Source organism: Canis lupus, chromosome 2 (genome assembly GCF_048164855.1).
Source record: "Canis lupus baileyi chromosome 2, mCanLup2.hap1, whole genome shotgun sequence".
Taxonomy (NCBI): Eukaryota; Metazoa; Chordata; class Mammalia; order Carnivora; family Canidae; genus Canis; species Canis lupus.
This window is the reverse complement of record NC_132839.1, coordinates 85,316,455-85,335,523: the sequence shown is the minus strand read 5'-3', so window position 1 is coordinate 85,335,523 and position 19,069 is coordinate 85,316,455. Positions and strand designations below refer to the sequence as shown.

The window sequence follows — 19,069 nt, the reverse complement described above, 5'->3', positions numbered from 1 at the left end:
AAGTGAACCCTTATCTAATAGTGACAAAAAAAGATTTTCTTAGGTTTAAGCTGATACTTAAAAGTGGTACTCTCCCTTCTGAGAGCATAAAATAGCTACAGTTGTTGAGCATCTGCTGTGTCCTAAACTCTGTACTGCTGCACTTTAAGTATATTAACTCACTGGTGCTTCAGTACAGCTCAGTGAACTTGCTCTTGTTTATCTCCATTTTCTTTCTTTCTTTCTTTTTTTTAATCTCCATTTTCAAAAATGAAAATAGAGTCTCAGAGAGTCTTGATAACTTGCCAGGAGTCGCACAGAATTCATATTCGTGTCTGAATGACTTCATTGGCCATTTCTAATTTCCACACTGAGTTATTGAAAGTTTCCTATCCTACATGTTAATTCCCTATTCACAAATGAATCTTACACTTTAATGTTTTTTACTTTTTAAACTTTTTTAATTGAGTATCATTGATACACAATGTTACATTAGTTTTAGATGACCAGCATGGTGATTGGATAAGTCTACACATTATGCTGTGCTCACAAGTATAGCTACCATCTGTCACCATACGGCACTACTGCAATACCAATGACTGTGTTCCCTATGCTGTGCCTTTTATCTCCATAACTTATTCATTACATAACTGGAAGCCTGTATCTCCCGCTCCTCTTCACCCATTTTGCCCATCCCCCTAGTCCCCCACCCACAACCATTAGTTTGTTCTCTGTTGTACTTTTTTATTTATAACCCTTGATTATATCTATAAATGCTTAAGTTTCCATCAATTTATATCTCATTTGTAGAAGATACTACACAGTATGAATTGTGGCCCTTGCCTCAAATAGCTTATAATCTAGCTGCTTACAGAGCAGCTATAGATTTCAGAATTTGGGGGAAATGTGGGGAAAGTGTGATTAGCCATGAGTCGTCTTTATGTATGCATCCCTTTCTGCTGCTTGGCAGTTCATGACTTCACTCACTCGCTCTAAGCTTCTAATTAAAAATGGCTTGTCTGGACTAAGGTATTCCTATCCTTAGCAGATCCTTAATAAATTTTTTTTCTTTTTTTTTCTTAATAAATATTTGTAGAAGATGAAAATAATAATAGCAACATCTTCATTTCTGACTACTTTAACCTGCTTATTCAAATGTTGCTGCAGTAACTTAACAGAGGAAAGAAAAAGGAGTTTTGCAGTAAGAATGTAGGGGTTTGGTATAATAGCCACCTGCTTTGAGGTGTAGTTTTTAGAAAGATATGTACTTACATTTCTGTAAAGCATCAAACTGTGCCCACTATTTATCAACTCATTTTTTTCTCAGGTTTTTTTTTCACGTCAACAATTTTATTGTAGAAAAGTTAGAAAAGACAGACTTTTTTTATTATTTGTTAAAAGTCTAGAATTAGTAAAGGAAATAAAATTAAGTAGCAGAGCGAGAAGGTAGAAAAAGATGGTCATTCATAAGAGACTCAACCAAAGATACAAGCAGAGAGAAAAACTTGAAGAAAGATGGTGTGTGGGCCCTCATTCTCAGTACTCCATGGAACTCGAGCTGGTGGCTCTCATGTCATTAGGAATGTTGATTTTTAATGTGAGTCTAATCTGGTTCTGAATTTTTTTCAGTTCCTAGAGAGCAAAAGACCTTTAAGTTGGTAAAGAATCTTATTGCTGGAAGACCTTCCTCAGTTTTCTTTAGATCTCACCAATGTCTCTGCATTTGCTCTAGACATACTTATTAAACATAGAATTTTAGAGCTTGATGATGTTTCAGAGACAGTCTTAGTTCCTGTGTGTGACAAGCAGTTACTGAAGCTCAGGAAGTTTGGTGACCGGTTTGTGTGAGTCAGCCACTTATCTTTTTAACAGATTGGATTCTAATATACAGGATGAAGTTGTTTCAGGAAGGACATAATCTATTGACTTTCTGAGACCATTATAATTTGTTCAACTGTGATCTGCCTTGTTCTGTTGTCTTGTTTTTGTAACACATCCAAGGTTTTAGTTTTTCAACATTATCAATAGAATATTAACTGGATATCTATTGAAAACCTCTAGTCTGTTTTCCTACAGAAATTAAAAAGCATTTTTTGGTGCTTTTATTGTCACTAAGTCTTCTGACATTTTTCCAGTTATGGAATGAATAAGGTATGGAGATAAGAGGCACAAAGTTGAAGCAAAAATAGGAAACCTTTCTATTTTCAGTTTTAATCCTCTAAAGTTTACCTAATACCTCAGTGGGTATACTAATTGAAAAGAAACTTTTTTTTTTTTTTAGGAGTAATCCCTTTCCATGGATTTTCAATGTATGGTAAGTTGGGCTTTAAAATATTCAGTGTTTTTATCATAGTTTAGAAAATTAAACATGAAGATCACACTTTATAACATATCACCTACCCACTTAACAAGTTATCGTGAACATTTTTAAACATTGAGTTTAGTATTTGTTTATATCTCCAATTAAATTTTTAAAAAATAAAGGTCATCATAATTTCTCAGATGATTGCTTGACAAATTAAGATTAGAACATACTGTGAAAGTGCTCCTGTGTTGACCATGTTCTAATCCGATGGAAACCAGAGATACACGTTAGTATTTAGTTCTGATAGGTGTAAAATGAGGTTGCTTAAATTCCTGAACTAATTCTCCTAAGTCTTTTAAACAAATAATAGGTCAGAAAGAATGTGGAAGGAGGGCCAACACTGAGTTCAAGTCTATGCTTTCTCCAGACGACTGGCATACACAGCAACAATTTCACTAAAGCGTTCTTATGTCCTGCGGTACAGTACGAAAAGCGCATGTGCAGGCTCGAAAGCCCTGAATGCCTTTCTGGCCTCACATGTCATTGAATAAGGAATGCAAGAAGCTTAATGAAGATTAGCAAGAGGAAGAATGCTCTACACCTAATGCTATTTAATTTTTAAATTTTCACATGTTGCATATAAACATGTTGAAGAATATTGTCACCCACAACTGCTATCTCCCCACCTTTACACTAAACAGAAATACTTTAATGCTTTACTTTTATAAAAAGAATCAGCAGTACATTAACACTTTTCATTGTAAAAGCCCCTCCGTGTTCAACATTAGACAATAATGGTGAATGACACAATGTAAGACTTTTAAAACTAGCAGACAATGAAACGAGTTCAGAGGACCTAGGAACTTTGCATTATGCCTCTCTTGATGGTGTTGATCACAGGCTTGAATTACAGAGCACTCTACTTTATTCTCTTGAGCAACCAAAATTTCATAACAGGATACATAACATTATGATGACCTTTCAGCACATTTCTCTTTTATAAATACGTGAGGATTTTAAAGTAGAGCACCCCCAAAAGGTTAAGAATATAAATTTTTACATCTAATAATAAAAATATTAGCCTCTTATCTATTTTAATTTCAACTGCAAGAATTTTTCAAGTAAACCGTTTTTAGAAAGTGAGCTTGAGTGATTTGGGGGACATTAATGATGTCATGAAAGTTTAAATCTTCTAGTGATTCTTAGGCAACAAAATACATCATTGACTCTGACTCTGCTTATTCACATTTCTGGTCACTTAAGTAGGCTAAGGTTTAATGTTCACTAAGGAAGTAGATGATGCAAAATGTTCAGTACAGAATCTCTTTATACTATTTTAGAAATGTATGTTGAACATCCACAAACCAAATAGGGAAATGTATTTTAAATAGAAAATAAACTCATGTAGATTTCTTATATATCACATATAAAAGACTAAAGCTTTTTCATTTCATAGCTATATAAGGAATTCAACACAAACAGTAGTGGTATCTTGAGTAATAATAACTGATTGTGAAGGTTTTTGTATTATACATGTTTGTAAAAAGTGCTAATTTTAAAATTCTCTTTTATTCCTTCACTGGAAATGATAATAAATAATTACTGAACCCATAAAATCTTTAGATTTGGATTATAGATTTTTACATATCAATAATTTTAAAAGTTAAAGGAAAAAATATGCATAAAAAGGTTATTAAATAAATTTCAAAGTTTCACTTTGAATTTATAATAATATCATGTATTTGTGCCACATTATTTTTTTCTTAGACTGTTGCAATTAGAATATGAGTTATTCTTTTTAAATATATAGAATTACCCTAATTTGGGCTATTTTAAGAAATAGCAATTTATTTTGGTGGTAAAATAAGTTTTTAAAGTTAGTTTTAAAATGGAAAGATATGCCTGTCAGTTTTTAAATGTGTATGTATATAATGTAAATTTTTCTTTCTATATATACAAGTAGGTTTTTTTGTAGGTATTTATTTACTCCTCTAAAATTGATTTGTCTCTCTTTTCCCCTTCAGAAAAAGTGAAATCTCTCCCTTGCATTGCTAGCTTTTGATGATTTACTCATCTGTAATACTGTGCGCTGCCATTTAGCCCAGATAATTGATTTTTTTTATTTGTAAGAATTTAACATTTTTTATCATTTTTCCTTTCACTTTGTCAAAAAAAAAAGTGAGTTGAGTTGGCTCACTGCTTTCCCAGATAACTTAATGCCTACTGCCCTCAGGGCATTACTGATGGAATATGGAGCCTTAGAATTTCTAATTTGTCTGTTCTATATCATAGCTGAAATTACTCGGTAAGTCATTTTGTATTAAAATTAATATTTAGGTAATGCAGTTTTATGTATCTGCGTTATAAATGTGTTCATGCTGCCTAAAATTCTCGATGTTTGAGAAGATAAAAAGCATGACCATGTCAGTCCAGAATAATCATGTTGTTACACCAGCATCTGAGATTAGGACTTTCTGACATTCAGTTGTGGGATGTCTGATTGAGTTGACCCCCCTGTGCTTAACTGCCAAGAATTAGATGCAAAGGAAAACTTAATTCAGCATTCATTAGAGAAATGAATCCATTGTCTGAGAGTTATTTTATTGTAAGTCTATAGAAACTGTCTTTGTACAGGTTGAGATTCACCAGTCTCAATGACCAATAATTTAAACTGTTAATCAAAATTTTTATTTTCAAAAACAAAAACAAAATTTTTATTTTCAAATTGAATTAGTTGAAGACCATGATTCTAAATGCTAATTATAAGTCATCTTATATTTTCTTACTTGACTTCCAAAATATAAAACTTTGAAAAACTTTCTGGATCCTTTGTGGAACAAAGTAAAAGTGAATTGCCTGCATCTCACTTTCTTACTATTTCAATTAAAAAAAAAAAAGAGATACTTGACTTTACATAGTCTTTTAAAGTTATTTTGTGTTTTTAATATGCCTCTATATGTAATTCCATTGCATCATTCTGTTAACTTAGGATTATGATAGCTTTTAATTAATCCTTTCCTTATAATTTTTAAGGCCTCACTTTTTACATGTGTATATATTTCCATTTCAACATGAAGAAACGATATATATGATTTTTAAACTTGTCTTTGAATGAATATTACTATAAAATTGAATTATTCTTTCATGTTTCATTAACTTATTTTCTTGAATTTTAATAGTTCTGCAATGTTATCAATTAATTTCTTTATTCTTTCAGTTGCACCACTTTGTTTTCTATACCATGAACCTTCCAAATTGTATCAGATATTCCGTGAGATGTATGTGCGTTTTTTCTTCAGACTCCATTCCATCTCTTCTCATCCTTCTGTAAGTTCATAAAAATTGAATCAAATTAGACTATAATCTGTTTTCTTTCCTTAAGAAAGCCTCCCTCAGTTAAATTATAAAGCAAGAAATTTTAATTTGTGATGTCAAGCGACATATTTCCATAGAATAAATGAAAGAGAAGAAGAAATTGATATTTAAGTATTTTTGGTGACAATTAGGGAGAAAAAGGGCCTTTATCAATTGCAGTTACATTATCTTTTATATGTTAACAGAAAAAAACATATAAAAATGTCTGTATTGTTCACTTTGACAAGGATGCCTACCCTCTTTGAACACTGATGTCCTCATCAAGATGAAGTTAATATGTTAATATGTTTCTGTAGTGCTATAGAGCTGCTATTTTTATTATTGTTTTTGTCATGATTATCATCATAATTTCTTCTTTGTTAATGAAAATCAAATATTTATTTGTCGCTTATTTTTCAATTTCACATTTGGCTAGTTATCAGTTACCATACTAGATATTTTCTTTGTGTTTATTCAGTAGATAGCTCTGTTGATCTCAATATGAAAATCAAAGAGGAGCATATTGGGAGTTGAACATTTTTATCTGTTTTATGTTGGCCAGTCCTTTATCACATGTTTTTTTCCACCGATGAGCCTGAGTTAAAACAGTATTTATTTTACTTTAGTTATACTTTTTTCACCTTTGGGCCTGCTGTGGTCCATTTGTGGGTAACTTGACTAACTCTTACTAAATTGGGATGTATCAGGGCTAACCAGATTTCCCTGAAGGGAAGACTTTGTGGCTGCTATTAAACTAAATCACTATTGCTTATCCCTCCCACTTTAACCCTGTGTATTCCTAGTCCACCTCCCTCTGTTTCTACCTTGCTCTCCTCCATTGCTAGTGAATGCTGACAAGTAACAGAGATCCAGGATGTCTCTGATGAACAAATAGAAGCACAACCAATTATCTTGGGTTCCTGCTCTCTGAGACAACTTGAGTTAGTGCTTATCTTACACTAATTTTTAGTCTAGAGTAATAAGAAATATATGAATAATTCTGTTTTCTGTACCATTTTATGCTTCAGAGTTTAAAAAAATTTTTTTAATTTTAAATTGGCTGCCCAGTATACACCCACAGTTTTCTCCCTGTGCAGAGCACTGGAGCTTGACATCAGGCAACCCTGGATATTCCTTCTCTATCTCCATGCTGACCCTGAAGTGTCCTTTTTCAGTGAATTGGTTGGGCCAGCCCTGCCTCTGCCCTTTCTTTATTCGGTGGAATAAAGACTTACAGTTGGTCAGCTCCTTTTCTGGCTTGCAGCCAGATTGAACTATTTGGAACCATGCCAGCCTTTTTTCTTTGGAAACTCACAAAGAGGATTAAAACTTCCTCACAAAGATCAACCCTGAGGAATGCTGAGCTACAAGAAAGACTTTATTCAGAGTTGTCAAGTAATAAAAGCACTTAAAAAACCATCTGCTTAAATTGGTTACCTCTTGTCCTCTACAAATAATGCCCTGATAAAAAGTAGATTTCAATTAAAAAAATATCAAACATTCTTGTTTGATAACTTCCTGATGCAAATTTCAAGCAGTCAGTAGTCAGTCTTCCCCTGGGAATCGATTTCAAAGAAAGAGTGAGAAAAGCAGGAAATATTTTCCTGGATGGGTGAGGCAGCTGAAAGGGAAGGGACATATGGAAGGAGAGTGTAAGGGTGTGGCTATAGTAGCAGAGAAATACCTGGAAACTGGAATGCATCCAGAAAAAACTAGTTTGCTGGACATAAGTGATAATAGAGGGCTTACAAAGTAGCAGGTTTTCTATAAAATGATGTTTTCCTTAGACTCTGTATATTGTATACCAGATTATAGGAGGATCCTATTGTATTAAAAAGGAGGCTCCTTAGCATATCTATAATAGTTTAAGTATCCATAAATTGGGGGAAAATGTATTTTTAACCACAGTATTAGACATCATTAGAGCATTTCCAGTTTTTTACTTTTAGACAATATGAGAATATTTATATTGATAATTTTTCCTCATTTCCATTTGCATACTTTATTGGCAGAGTTAATTTTTAAATACTAAAATGTATATTTCTTTTGTGTTTTGTTATTATATCCAGGGTATTGTGTCCCTCTGTTTGCTGTTTGAAACTCTTCTTCAAACCTATCTCCCCCAGCTCTTTTATCATCTACGAGAAATTGGAGCTCAGCCGTGAGTACCTTTCTCTCCTAATTGACGAATAGATAATTTGACCTCAGAAGGTTCTATTTCATCATTGTAAAGCACTTTTTTTTTGGTATATTTTTTTTATTGGAGTTCGATTTGCCAACATATAGTATAACACCCAGTGCTCATTCCATCAAGTGCCCCCCTCAGTGCCCATCACCCAGTCACCCATAAAGCACTTTTAAAGATAGAGTAATTCTTTAGAGAAATTAAACTAAAAATATCTCCAATAAAACAATAATATCAAGTAGTAGATGGAGCTCTACATTGTACCAAAAATTCTTGGGAGCAAAATCCTAATAAATTCTTATTTGCTAGAATTTCTGTGGTTGGTATATGAATCACCAAAATAAACTAATTTCTCTTCATAATTACAGGTATTGGCCAAAACTGAGGCAGAAATTTGTGAACACAAATACCACCTAAGAAATGTGATAATACCAAACCAATACTAAATCACAACTCTACATATTGTAGGGTTACCTCTTCACTTCAATATTATTGATTCTCTTCTCTTTTTTTAAAAATAACAATGCCTAAGGCAACAGAAGTTTCTAAATGATTTATTAATGTTTTGTCACTCTCTTCCCCTCTGTGAAACTAGTTTCCCCTCTTAGGGCATATTTGAAAGAAGCATTAACTCTTTGAGACCACAAAAGTAGTTAATGGGAAATACAATAGTAGTTTAGTATTTGTCTTTTCTACACTTGAATCCACATCAGATAGGTGGGTGGGTGGGTAGATGGATGGATGGATGAGTGGGTGGGTTTAAGAGACAGACCAGGATTTAAATTCTATCTACTAAACTGAATAATCCTAATGAAGTAATTTAATTTGACTAAGACTCAAATTCTGTAAATCAAGATAATTCAACTTCCTCATATTTAAAATCAAGAGAATCACAGTGATAACACCTCTCTCATTCTTGATATTGATAATTGTTATCTTCTCACTTTTCTTGATTGTTTGGCTAGCAGTTTATTAATTTTATCCTTCTTTGAAAGAACTCTGTTTTGATTTTCTCTATTCTTCTGTCTTTAATTTCATTAATTTAGCTCTTATATTTATTATTTCTTATTCTTGCCTTAGGTATATTTTGCTCTTGTCTTCTTAAGGTGAAAGATCATGAGTTTGATACCTTTCTCTTTTCTAATGGAAACAATATTATTATAAATTGCTTCAAAGCACTACATTACCTCCCCACAACAAATTTTGATATGTTATGTTTTAATTTTCATTCAATTCACAATGTTTTTTTCAATTCTTTCTTTCTTTCTAGAGAGAGAGAGAATGAGAAAAAGAGATCACACACAAGAGCAGGGAAGGGGGCGGGCAGGCAGAGGAAGAGAAGAGAGAGAATATTCCCCTCTGAGCATGGAGCCTGGTGTAGGGCTCCATCTCACAACCCTGAGATCATGACCTGAGTCAAAATCAAGACTCAGACGCTTAACCAACTGAGCCATCAGACGCCCCTCAGTCTACTATAACAAATTACCATAAACTGTGTGGCTTTTAAACAACAGAAACTTATCTCCCACAGTTCTGAAAACTGAAAGTCTAAGATCAAGGTGATAGCATGGTTGAGTTCCAACGGGGACCCTCTTTTAGGCTGCAGACTGCCAACTTTTTATTGTATTTTCTTATGGTGGAGAGCAGAGAAGAGAAACAAATTCTCCCTTGACTCTTATGAAGGCACTAATCCCAACCTTGAGGGCTTCACCCATTAACTATTCACATTCCAATTACTACCCTAAGACCCTCCCTCTCTCCTAATACCTTCACCTTGGGATAGAGTTTCAACATAGAATGGAGTGGGGGCAATGGGAGGACACAAACATTCAGTCCATAACAATGCCCTGGGGTTTATAATATACATTTTTAATTAATCACATTCTACCTTCAAATAAACTCCAGACCTGGGTGGCTTCACTGGTAAATTCTGCCAAACATTTCAGGAAAAAATATTTTTTCTCTTTGTATTTAGTTCTCAGAAGTTTGATTATGATGTATCTGGGCATGGATTTCTGTTGTGTTTATCCTTTTTTGGAGTTTGCTGAGGTTCTTGAATCTTATGTAAGCTTATGTCTTTTGCCAAAGTTAGGAAATCTTCAACCATTATTTTTTAAGTATTTTTTTCTGCACTATACTTATTCTCCATTTCCTCTAGGATTCCAGTGTTGAAACTTTCGGTCTCATCCCCAAGGTCCCTGAAACTCTATTCATTTTGTTTTCAATCCTTTTTGATTGTTCTGATTAGATACTTTCTATTGATGTATATTCAAATTCACTGACTCTCTGTCATTACCATTTTGCTTTTGGATCTATCCAGTGAGGGTTGTTTTTGTTTTGTTTTGTTCTGTTTTGTTGTTATTGTATTTTTACTTTTAAAGTTCCCATTTGGTTCTTAACAAAACTCAGAATTGTGCATTAATAAGGGTAAATTTTACTATCCATAGATTATACCTCAATAAACTTTATTTCTAAGAAACTTATTCTGCGCTATATTTGGAAGAGGGCACAATGTGTGGCGCTATTGTTCTAATAAGACACGATGAAAGACCTATTAAAATGAAATTGGATGATATTAATAATTTGGACTTAAAAGTCAAATGATTTTTTTTTTTTAATTTAAAATGTCTGGCCAAAACTTTCTTCGGAATTTATAAACAGATGTTCTAAAACCAACCAAGAAGTTTAATTTGTCAGTACTACTCCCTACATGTACTTTGTTATATTAGAGTAATAGTTTTCTAGTCTTGAGGAATTTCCGAAAACTTGGGGGTCTTTTTTGGTCTTAAGAGAATGAATATCACATCAACAATGGCAGTCTCTAAGTCCCTTTCTCTTGCTTTAAAAAAATAGCACAGATACTTATCTACATAATATTGTAACAGCTCCAGCTAAGAGTTTGGCTAGCACCTCTCAGGGGCAGGCAAGTGATATTTAGAGGCTAATAGTACGGAAGTGTGAGGGACTGGTTTCTCTCTTAAGGCACCAAAGCTACGGAGTTCATTTCCTGATTGCAGACATAAATTATTATTGTAACATAACCTATTTACAAATAGTGGGATCTCATATCAGGTTTTGGCTTTTTGTGGGTTTTTTTGGAAAAATCATTTGACTGTTCTGGTTGATCTTTCAGAGTTCTGATAATCTCCCCTTTAAAATGAAGGGTTTGAAATTAGAAATCTATTTCCAGGGTCCCTTATAGCTTTAAAACTATTTTTCTTTGCCTTTAAAGACTACTGCCTGTTGTTTTTATTCAGCCTATGTAACGATTTGACTGAAAAATGTAGGAATATAATTTATTGAATTGGAAAAGTATACAGCTACCAAGCATTGAAGTATTTTGAATAAAAATTCAAATAATCATGAGTTTTGAGCTGTTAAGAACTGTTAACTCTTAAGATCACCTCATTGGTAGCTAATTAGTAGAGACCCTGAAAAAACAGAACATAAAAGTGAGTGAATTTTCAAAAGGCTGAACTAAATATATTTTTTAAGATTTTATTTATTCATTCATGAGAGACACACACAGAAAGAGAGGCAGAGACATAGCAGAGGGAGAAGCAGGCTCCATGCAGGGAGCCTAATGTGGGACTTGATCCCGGGACTCAATCCCAGGGCTCCAGAATCACGCCCTGAGTCGAAGGCAGGTGCTAAACTGCTGAGCCACACAGGCGTCCTGCAAAAGGCTGAACTATAACAAAGCAGATATAATTTTTCTTCTTAATACATTGAGACTGCTAATTTGACGACTCATGGTTTCTCACCATTGCACTTCTGCAGCTTTTAAGAGGGCCTGTGAGATTTAAATGCATAGGTGATGTCTAAGACTCACAAAGAAGTTAACAATAGAATTGGTTGGCTCTCCTGATAACTGCCTTTTTGTGAGAAAAGAAAAGCCACTGGTAAAATCTGTTTTCTTTTTCCTTTGCTTACAGACTTCGCATATCCTTTAAATGGATGGTTCGAGCTTTTTCTGGATACTTAGCTACAGATCAACTCCTGCTTTTGTGGGATAGAATCCTAGGATACAACTCTCTGGAAATTCTTGCTGGTAATAAGTGTTTGTTTGTAAGATACATGTTTCTATAATAAAGTCCCTTTCCTTTCTAACATTCACCATCTGTAATTGCAATTTGAGTCTAGAGTTATCTGTCATTTCTAATTCCTAATATTTAATTGATTTATCTGCCTTAGAAAACAAGTACTAAAGTTCTGAGATCTAGATACCCCTATGTAACTTCCCAATACTAGTGTATTCCTAGTCTTTCCTCTTTGCTCCCAGGAAAAGTCCATTTTTAGTTTAGCCAGGGCTTGCTTACTCTCTTCTCAGCACCTGTGAGGTCTCTGCAGTGGAGTGTAGGAATACTTCAGTTCTATTCCTGGCTCCTCTGCCTCTCTTAGCATCTGTTCTATGCCCCTTCTCAACCACTGCCTAAAATCCAAACTGACACTGAGCCTCTCTGCAAAGCTGAAATCTCAGCTTTTCTGGACTTCAGTTTCCACTGAATTCAAAACCTCTTCCTTTTTGCTAGGAGTCTCTGACTCCTAGTGGTTGAATTTCCTCTTGTTAGGTATTCTCTTAAGCCAAAAAAAATTTCATCTTTTTTTTCAGGAGGCCACAGGTTTTTCTCTTTTTTTATAATTAAGCAGTTCTCACAATAGGTATACACAAGATATACACAAGACAGCTATTTGATGACACATACGGTGCAGATTTCTTGTTAATTATATTATTTTGCTTCTCTTATACAAAACAGTCTCAGTTATTTTTATCATTGGGATTATCAGGAAATTCAAATAATTAGCACAAGGGTTTCACAACCGTAGTTGGAGGGCAGAGAAGTTGGCAAAGTGCTAGGTACAACCTTCTCCAGTTGTGTAATATTGAATAAATTATTTAACCTGCGTGAGTCTTCGTTTCCTTACCTTATATTGATAGCATTGTAAGGACACGTCTCTGGGTTTGTGGAAATAATGTTTAATTGAAAAAGACCCTTTACTTGCAGAAGATTCTTTAGGTACCATATTAACATATTCTTGAGTGCTGAGGTGTCTAGAGTAATTGTATGGCATTTCAAAAAGGAAAATTAGAGTAATAATAAAATGCCATGAAGATAAACATCACCCTTGGTGCAATTGGAGATACCAGTTACTGACGTTAACAATCCTAGTATCCTTCTACCTCAATTGGGTTTTAAGCCCACACAGATATGACTTAGGAAAGGAGGGCCTGCCCTCATTTCTCTTAGCTGAATGGCAGTAGTACATGTAACCTAGATCCTAGAGGTCGTCAGGTCTGGCTTGCTTGTTTTCTTTCTTTTTCTTTCTTTTTCTTTCTTTCTTTCTTTCTTTCTTTCTTTCTTTCTTTCTTTCTTTCTTTCCTTTCTTTCTTTCATTTTATTTATTTATTCATGAGAGACACAGAGAGAGAGAGAGAGAGAGAGAGAGAGGCAGAGGCACAGGCAGAGGGAGAAGCAGGCTTCATGCAGGGAGCCTGATGTGGGACTTGATCCTGGGTCTCCAGAATCAGGCCCTGGGCTGAAGGCAGTGCTAAACTGCTGAGCTACCCAGTCTGCCCAGGTCTGACTCTTTTAGACATGTCTGACAGGTAGTCCTCATCCTCTGTTTGAACACTGGTCCTTGTCTGACAACGTAGCCAAAATGTACTCCTATTAAACCAGGGTCATCATCATGTTTTTTCTACTTTCACCATTCCCCAAAGCTTCTACTTTCCAGGCTAAGACATCTTGTTTTTTGTTACCATTTCTCAGGCAACAGGATTTTAGACTTTAAAATAAATAGCAAATAAACCTCCTCTGGGTATGTCCTAAGTTTTGTTGAAGAGTGTTGTATATAGTTTTTTGTATCATTTCAAAAAGATATTAGAGAATGTTAAAGAGGTTCAATATAAGAAAGTACTTTCTAATAATGAGGATTTTTCAAAACTAGAAGGGGCTTTTTAACTGTCACTCAAAGGTTAAGGTTTTCCACTGTGAAAGAAATGTTGAATTGGAAGATCTTCAAGACCTCTTCCAGTTTAAATTTTCTCATTCTATGACTTACCACCCGTCAGCACACTGAAGTCAGAGAGAAATAAATGAATGTTGAATGATGTAGTTGCTCTAAACTAGGCACTCTGCTGCAAGCTCAAAGCATTAATAGAAGTGTTACTGATGAATAGGTAGAAATACAATATGCACTGTTGTATCCATCCACTTTCCCTGAGTGTTTTCTTAAGTCAACAGGGAAAATTATAGAGCATCTAGAAATGGAACTAGACTGGTGGGAACTCCCATACCATGAATTCAGATAAAGAGCCATGGGTATACCTACACAGAAAACCATTTTGTGTACATATACCCAAATTAGTTTTTATTATTTCAGACATTTTTTGGAATGGATATTTTGGGACCACCTTTTTTGCCCAAGTTAGTCATTATATAGTCTTTACAAGTTTTTAGTAAATATTACTGGCTTTAATTATGAATTAATTAGGGTCTTTTGAAAAACAGTTTAGAGCATAAGTGTCTTAATGCTTGTGATAGAATTGCTTAGAATTAAAGCAATGAGAATAGCTTTTTTTTTTCAATGAGAATAGCTTAAAAGACCAAAAGTAAATATTAGAGTTTCTGAATTTCCCTTGAAGTGTGATTGCAGTTGAAAATATCCCAAAGTGGAGATCTTTTCTCCTTGGCAAACAAATGTGTTCTGCGGAAGGGCTGGGCAAATCAAACATGAAGCAGACGCAAAGGAACTTCTGTGATGTGACACCAAGATAAATAAAGGTTATGAGCACATAAGCATTTTGGATGCTGAGGTCAATTAGTGAGCTGATCTTTTTTTCCCCCTCTTATCTACCTTTGGAAAAACAATTTCCCGCCATGTAAAACTCTTTCCTGCTACAGCAGAAAATTTGGCCATCCTGTCAGGCTTTCACCAACTCTGTTAAATTATACACAAAAAAGGAAGTAGCAGTCACACTCCTTACCTTCTCAAATGTCACCATTGTCAAAATGATTCCAGATATTAGGAATCTATAAAGAAGTTTCTGGTCCACAGAAATTATTTTCTTTGATATTCTTATAAATTTAGGAGCTTAGTGACTTTAAAGTAGTGTTCTCCTTTTCAGTTAAAAGGTAAATTCTTTGTCCCTGACCTCTTGTATCCTTTGTTACATATTAAATAATCCCCAAGTTTTTAAATTTTGTTTTACTGGTACCATCTTTTCTTCCCTTGGAGTTTTCCTCTCTAGCTAGTTGGATTGCCTTTTTTTGCCAGACTGTCCAAAATCTGTTGTACCCTAGAAAAATGCCTGCTTCCCAGGTTGGTCTAGTTGCATTCAGTGTCCTTCTGGGGAAATTAAGGGGTGTGGATGCTGACTTGTACTCCTCATGCACAGCCACCTACCTGTCAGAGCCCAGCATCATGATGCATGGCATCATGCTTCAGGCCATCCCTGGAAAACCATTCTGAAGGACAACAGAGATTACAATTTAGAGGAAAGCACCCAGAGTTTCATGTCAGGGAAGAGTCATTACTATTTACCTTCAATCTCAATAAAACCATCACATGGTGAATGCTCTGGCTCCAGAGCCAAGGTTAAGTTTTCACTCTGCTATTTTCTTTCTTTAAAAAAAAAAAATTTTTTTATTTGTATTATTTATTCATGAGAGACACAGAGAGAGAGAGAGAGAGAGAGGCAGAGACCCAGGCAGAGGGAGAAGGAGGCTCCATGCAGAGAGCCTGACGTATGACTCGATCCCGGGTCTCCAGGATGACACCCTGGGCAAAAGATGGCGCTAAACCACCGAGCAACCCGGGCTGCCCCTCACTCTGCTATTTTCTACCTGGGTGACTCTGAACATGGCTTCCAAACTCACTGGGCCTCAGTTTCCATCTTAATATAATGAGGCCACCAATGGTACTTGACTCATGGAGTTGGTATGAAAATATCATTAGCATTATTATTAATATTCCCATAGTAAAAATGTATATATATAGTTGCATTAGCTATGCCATATATTTGGGAGCCAATCTTTCAAATAATTTTGAAGATTCCGTACCATTTATTTTCTAAATTTCAAGGACTTTTTGGGTAGAAAGGAAACTACCACCACTGGTGATTAAAAAAAATAAATAAACGAGGGAAGTCGAGTCATCTTTAAGCAGTATTGTGTCCTTGTCAGGATACCTACCTCTTACATGGGTCCTTTCACTTTTCAAGATGACACATTCCCTCATGTGGGGTTTTATGTCAGGTTACATAATAAGAAAGATTACACATTAGCATTACTTTCTTGTCATATGCATATGATTGATAGAAACAAAAACTCAAATATTGCTTTCTATTCTATGTACATTATTGATCTTTAAGGTGTCCTATAGTTATTTTTTCAAAGTTTCAACTTCTTTTTCCTAGAGCCAGTATTAACGTAAATTTCAGAATCAGTTCACAGCGGCTCTCCCCACAGACCTATCCATTTATGAACACTCTAAGAAAGTCAATGCAGAATACAAAAGTATAACAAAATGTTATAAAAATATTTTTAAGAAAAATATTGCACATTTCTATCAGGATACCTTGATACATATGAAACATGATCTGATATATTTAAAAATACAGTCTCAAAAAAAATTTTTTAAATAAAAATATAGTCTCCATATAACTTTCCAGAATCCTTTTTTTTTTTTATAAAGATTTTATTTATCCACAGGAGACACAGAGAGAGAGAGGTGTAGAGACACAGGCAGAGGGAGAGGCAGGCTCCATGCAGAGAGCCCGATGTGGGACTTGATCCCGGGTCTCCAGGATCACACCCTGGGCTGAAGGCAGCACTAAACGGCTGAGCTACCTGGGCTGCCCAACTTTCCAGAATCCTATTGCATTAGTAAGAAACACCTGCATCAAAATAAACCTTTATTTATTTATTTTTATTATATTTGTTTTTTATTTACTCATATTTAAAAACGTATGATGTGGGCATCCCGGGTGTCTCAGCAGTTTAGCTGAGTTTAGTTTTTAGCTGAGTTAGTTTTTAGCTGAGTTAGTTTTTAGTTTTCCCTCTGTGTCTCCGCCTCTCTCTCTCTCTCTCTCTCTCTCTGTCTCTCATGAATAAAAAAATAAAAAATCTTTTAGAAAAATAAGTTAAATAAAATAAAACCGTATGATGTAAGTTATAGATATGAAATAAAACAATTTATAAATGGTTCTTTTAAGAGCACTGAATTTTCCTTTTCCCAAAACGGTGGGATTCATTTTACCTAGCCATCAGGCACTCTGTCCTCCAGAGGAGATGATTTCCATTCATCACAAGACCTTAACTCAGAATGCGTGCGTGCAGTCCTGTAAAGCACTAGTTCTGAGCTCTCCTAGTAGGTTGTGGGCAGAGCAGTAAATTTGTCAGGCTGATGAGTAGGCCAGCAGTTGAAATAGTGTGCATTCTTTTCCAGTGCTGGCAGCTGCTGTGTTTGCTTTCCGAGCAGTGAACCTGATGGAGGTGACATCACTGGCTGCAGCTGAAGTAAGGATAAGTTTCACTCAGATGGGATGGAAATAGTTCCTGAGAGATTGCCAGGCTCGGGCACTTCAGTCTCAGATGCATAGGATACACATTACTCATAGCCTAATTTTTTAACTCGGGTAAAACTATAAGTTTCAAGCTAAGTAACATCAGGTATTCAGAATTCCTGAATTAGGTGAAGACAATCTTCTTGTGAATGAATCACAAACAAGATTATTATAGGAAACCGTTATAACCATTATGGGAAACAAGATACCCAGTAATTTTAGTAGCAACTACCGGGGCTTTGGTTGGATTTTCTTATTATTGTTCACGTCCACATATTCTGCTAGAACAAAGAAAAACTGGTTGAGAGAGTTAAAGAACATGCATTCGGATGACAGAGTAAAGATACATGGCTTTTTGGTTATTTTTAATAATGAGTTAATTCTTTAAAACTGGTTTCTTTTCAATAGTATAATTTATACCTGAAACACAGTTCAATTAAATGGTGGCTTACCATATTACTCTATTTCCTATCTCTCATAGAAATTTAAATTTTACCCTTAAAATAGCTGCCTACATTCTTTGTTTAAAGGGAAGAGGATGTTTATGCATCTTGCGATTGAATAAACATTAGTTCCATCTCAAAATGATTTCCTGAAGCCAGATACTCCGCACACTAGAATAACGGGACCAAGATTCATAATGTACGTTTATTTATAGAAGCAAGTTGAAATGTTAGACCTCTTATAAACTCCTGCTACCTTGTATATTTGAAGAAGGCTCAAGGTTATTTTCTACTGCACGTTTGAGCATCTTGCACATGTTGTAACATTAAGATGTTCAGAAAAGAGGAGGGAGGGTGGAGCTTCAGTACAGATTTAGGACACATGTGAAAAACTTAGGGTGTCAATGCCAGAATTACATTGCAGTGTGTTTCTGTTGTGACTTCCCTTTGCCAGTTAGAATACTGATATTAATAATTCTTTTTGTTTTTTTCGTTTCAGGCCGTTCTTGCTGACCTTTCTACTTTAAAAGTTATGCCTCTTCTTCAAATTTTTCTGTTCGCTACTGTCACCTGATCTCCTTCAAGGTCACTGACAACACATCTAGTTTTTCATTAAAAAATAATCATGAACTATGCAAACTCTGCATAAAACCAAAATTAAACTTTGCATATAAGCCAATAAAGATCATGTTCCCTCTTCAGTTAAACCTAAGTAGTTTTTCACTTTTTGAAACAATAACTCCGCACACCAAATATTGCACTGCATGCTGCTGATTTTCAAGAGAGAAGCAATAGACGTAATTCCTGCTAAATTGAGCATAGTATCTCTATACTCCTGACTTGTAAAAGGCATGTAACCATATATGCAATAAGAACGAAAGATACTGTAATAAACTTGAAGAGGTAATGTAGCCTCTGGGACAATTTTCTTATGTCAGTTTGTAAATTTATCTCTAGATAATGTATCATTTTGTCTTGTAAATTGCTCTTCACTCAGAGCCAGGGGTGGAGTAGAATGTGGTAAGATTTGAAAAAGGTAATGGAAGTCAAGCGTACTTTGGTCTTCTTGATGACTTTTCTCTCATCCGAGATCTTCTAGATCCCTTTCCATTTTACTTCCCCCTGAAAGGTCTCAGTGGGGCAGACCAAATACAGTTGTCTCCACCTGACAGTATCTTCTTCATCACTTTCCGAAAAAAGAACATCACGGAGTGATGCCATCAAACTCAACCTTC

At 35.0% G+C, this 19,069-nt stretch overlaps 1 protein-coding gene across 4 annotated transcripts in view; it reads left to right on the top strand.

Annotated features, from left to right (window-relative positions):
* TBC1D19 (TBC1 domain family member 19) overlaps positions 1-18,758 on the top strand; it is a 141,808-nt gene extending 123,050 nt beyond the window's left edge. For all 4 annotated transcript variants that reach the window (XM_072808495.1, XM_072808491.1, XM_072808505.1 and 1 more), the window contains 6 exons: positions 2,261-2,293; positions 5,502-5,611; positions 7,708-7,799; positions 11,759-11,874; positions 17,274-17,344; positions 18,334-18,758. In XM_072808495.1, the coding sequence (XP_072664596.1) occupies positions 2,261-2,293; positions 5,502-5,611; positions 7,708-7,799; positions 11,759-11,874; positions 17,274-17,344; positions 18,334-18,408 (497 nt within the window). In that variant the 3' untranslated portion in view covers positions 18,409-18,758. The remainder of the gene's footprint in view (positions 1-2,260; positions 2,294-5,501; positions 5,612-7,707; positions 7,800-11,758; positions 11,875-17,273; positions 17,345-18,333) is intronic.
* The last annotated feature ends 311 nt before the right edge of the window (positions 18,759-19,069 follow it).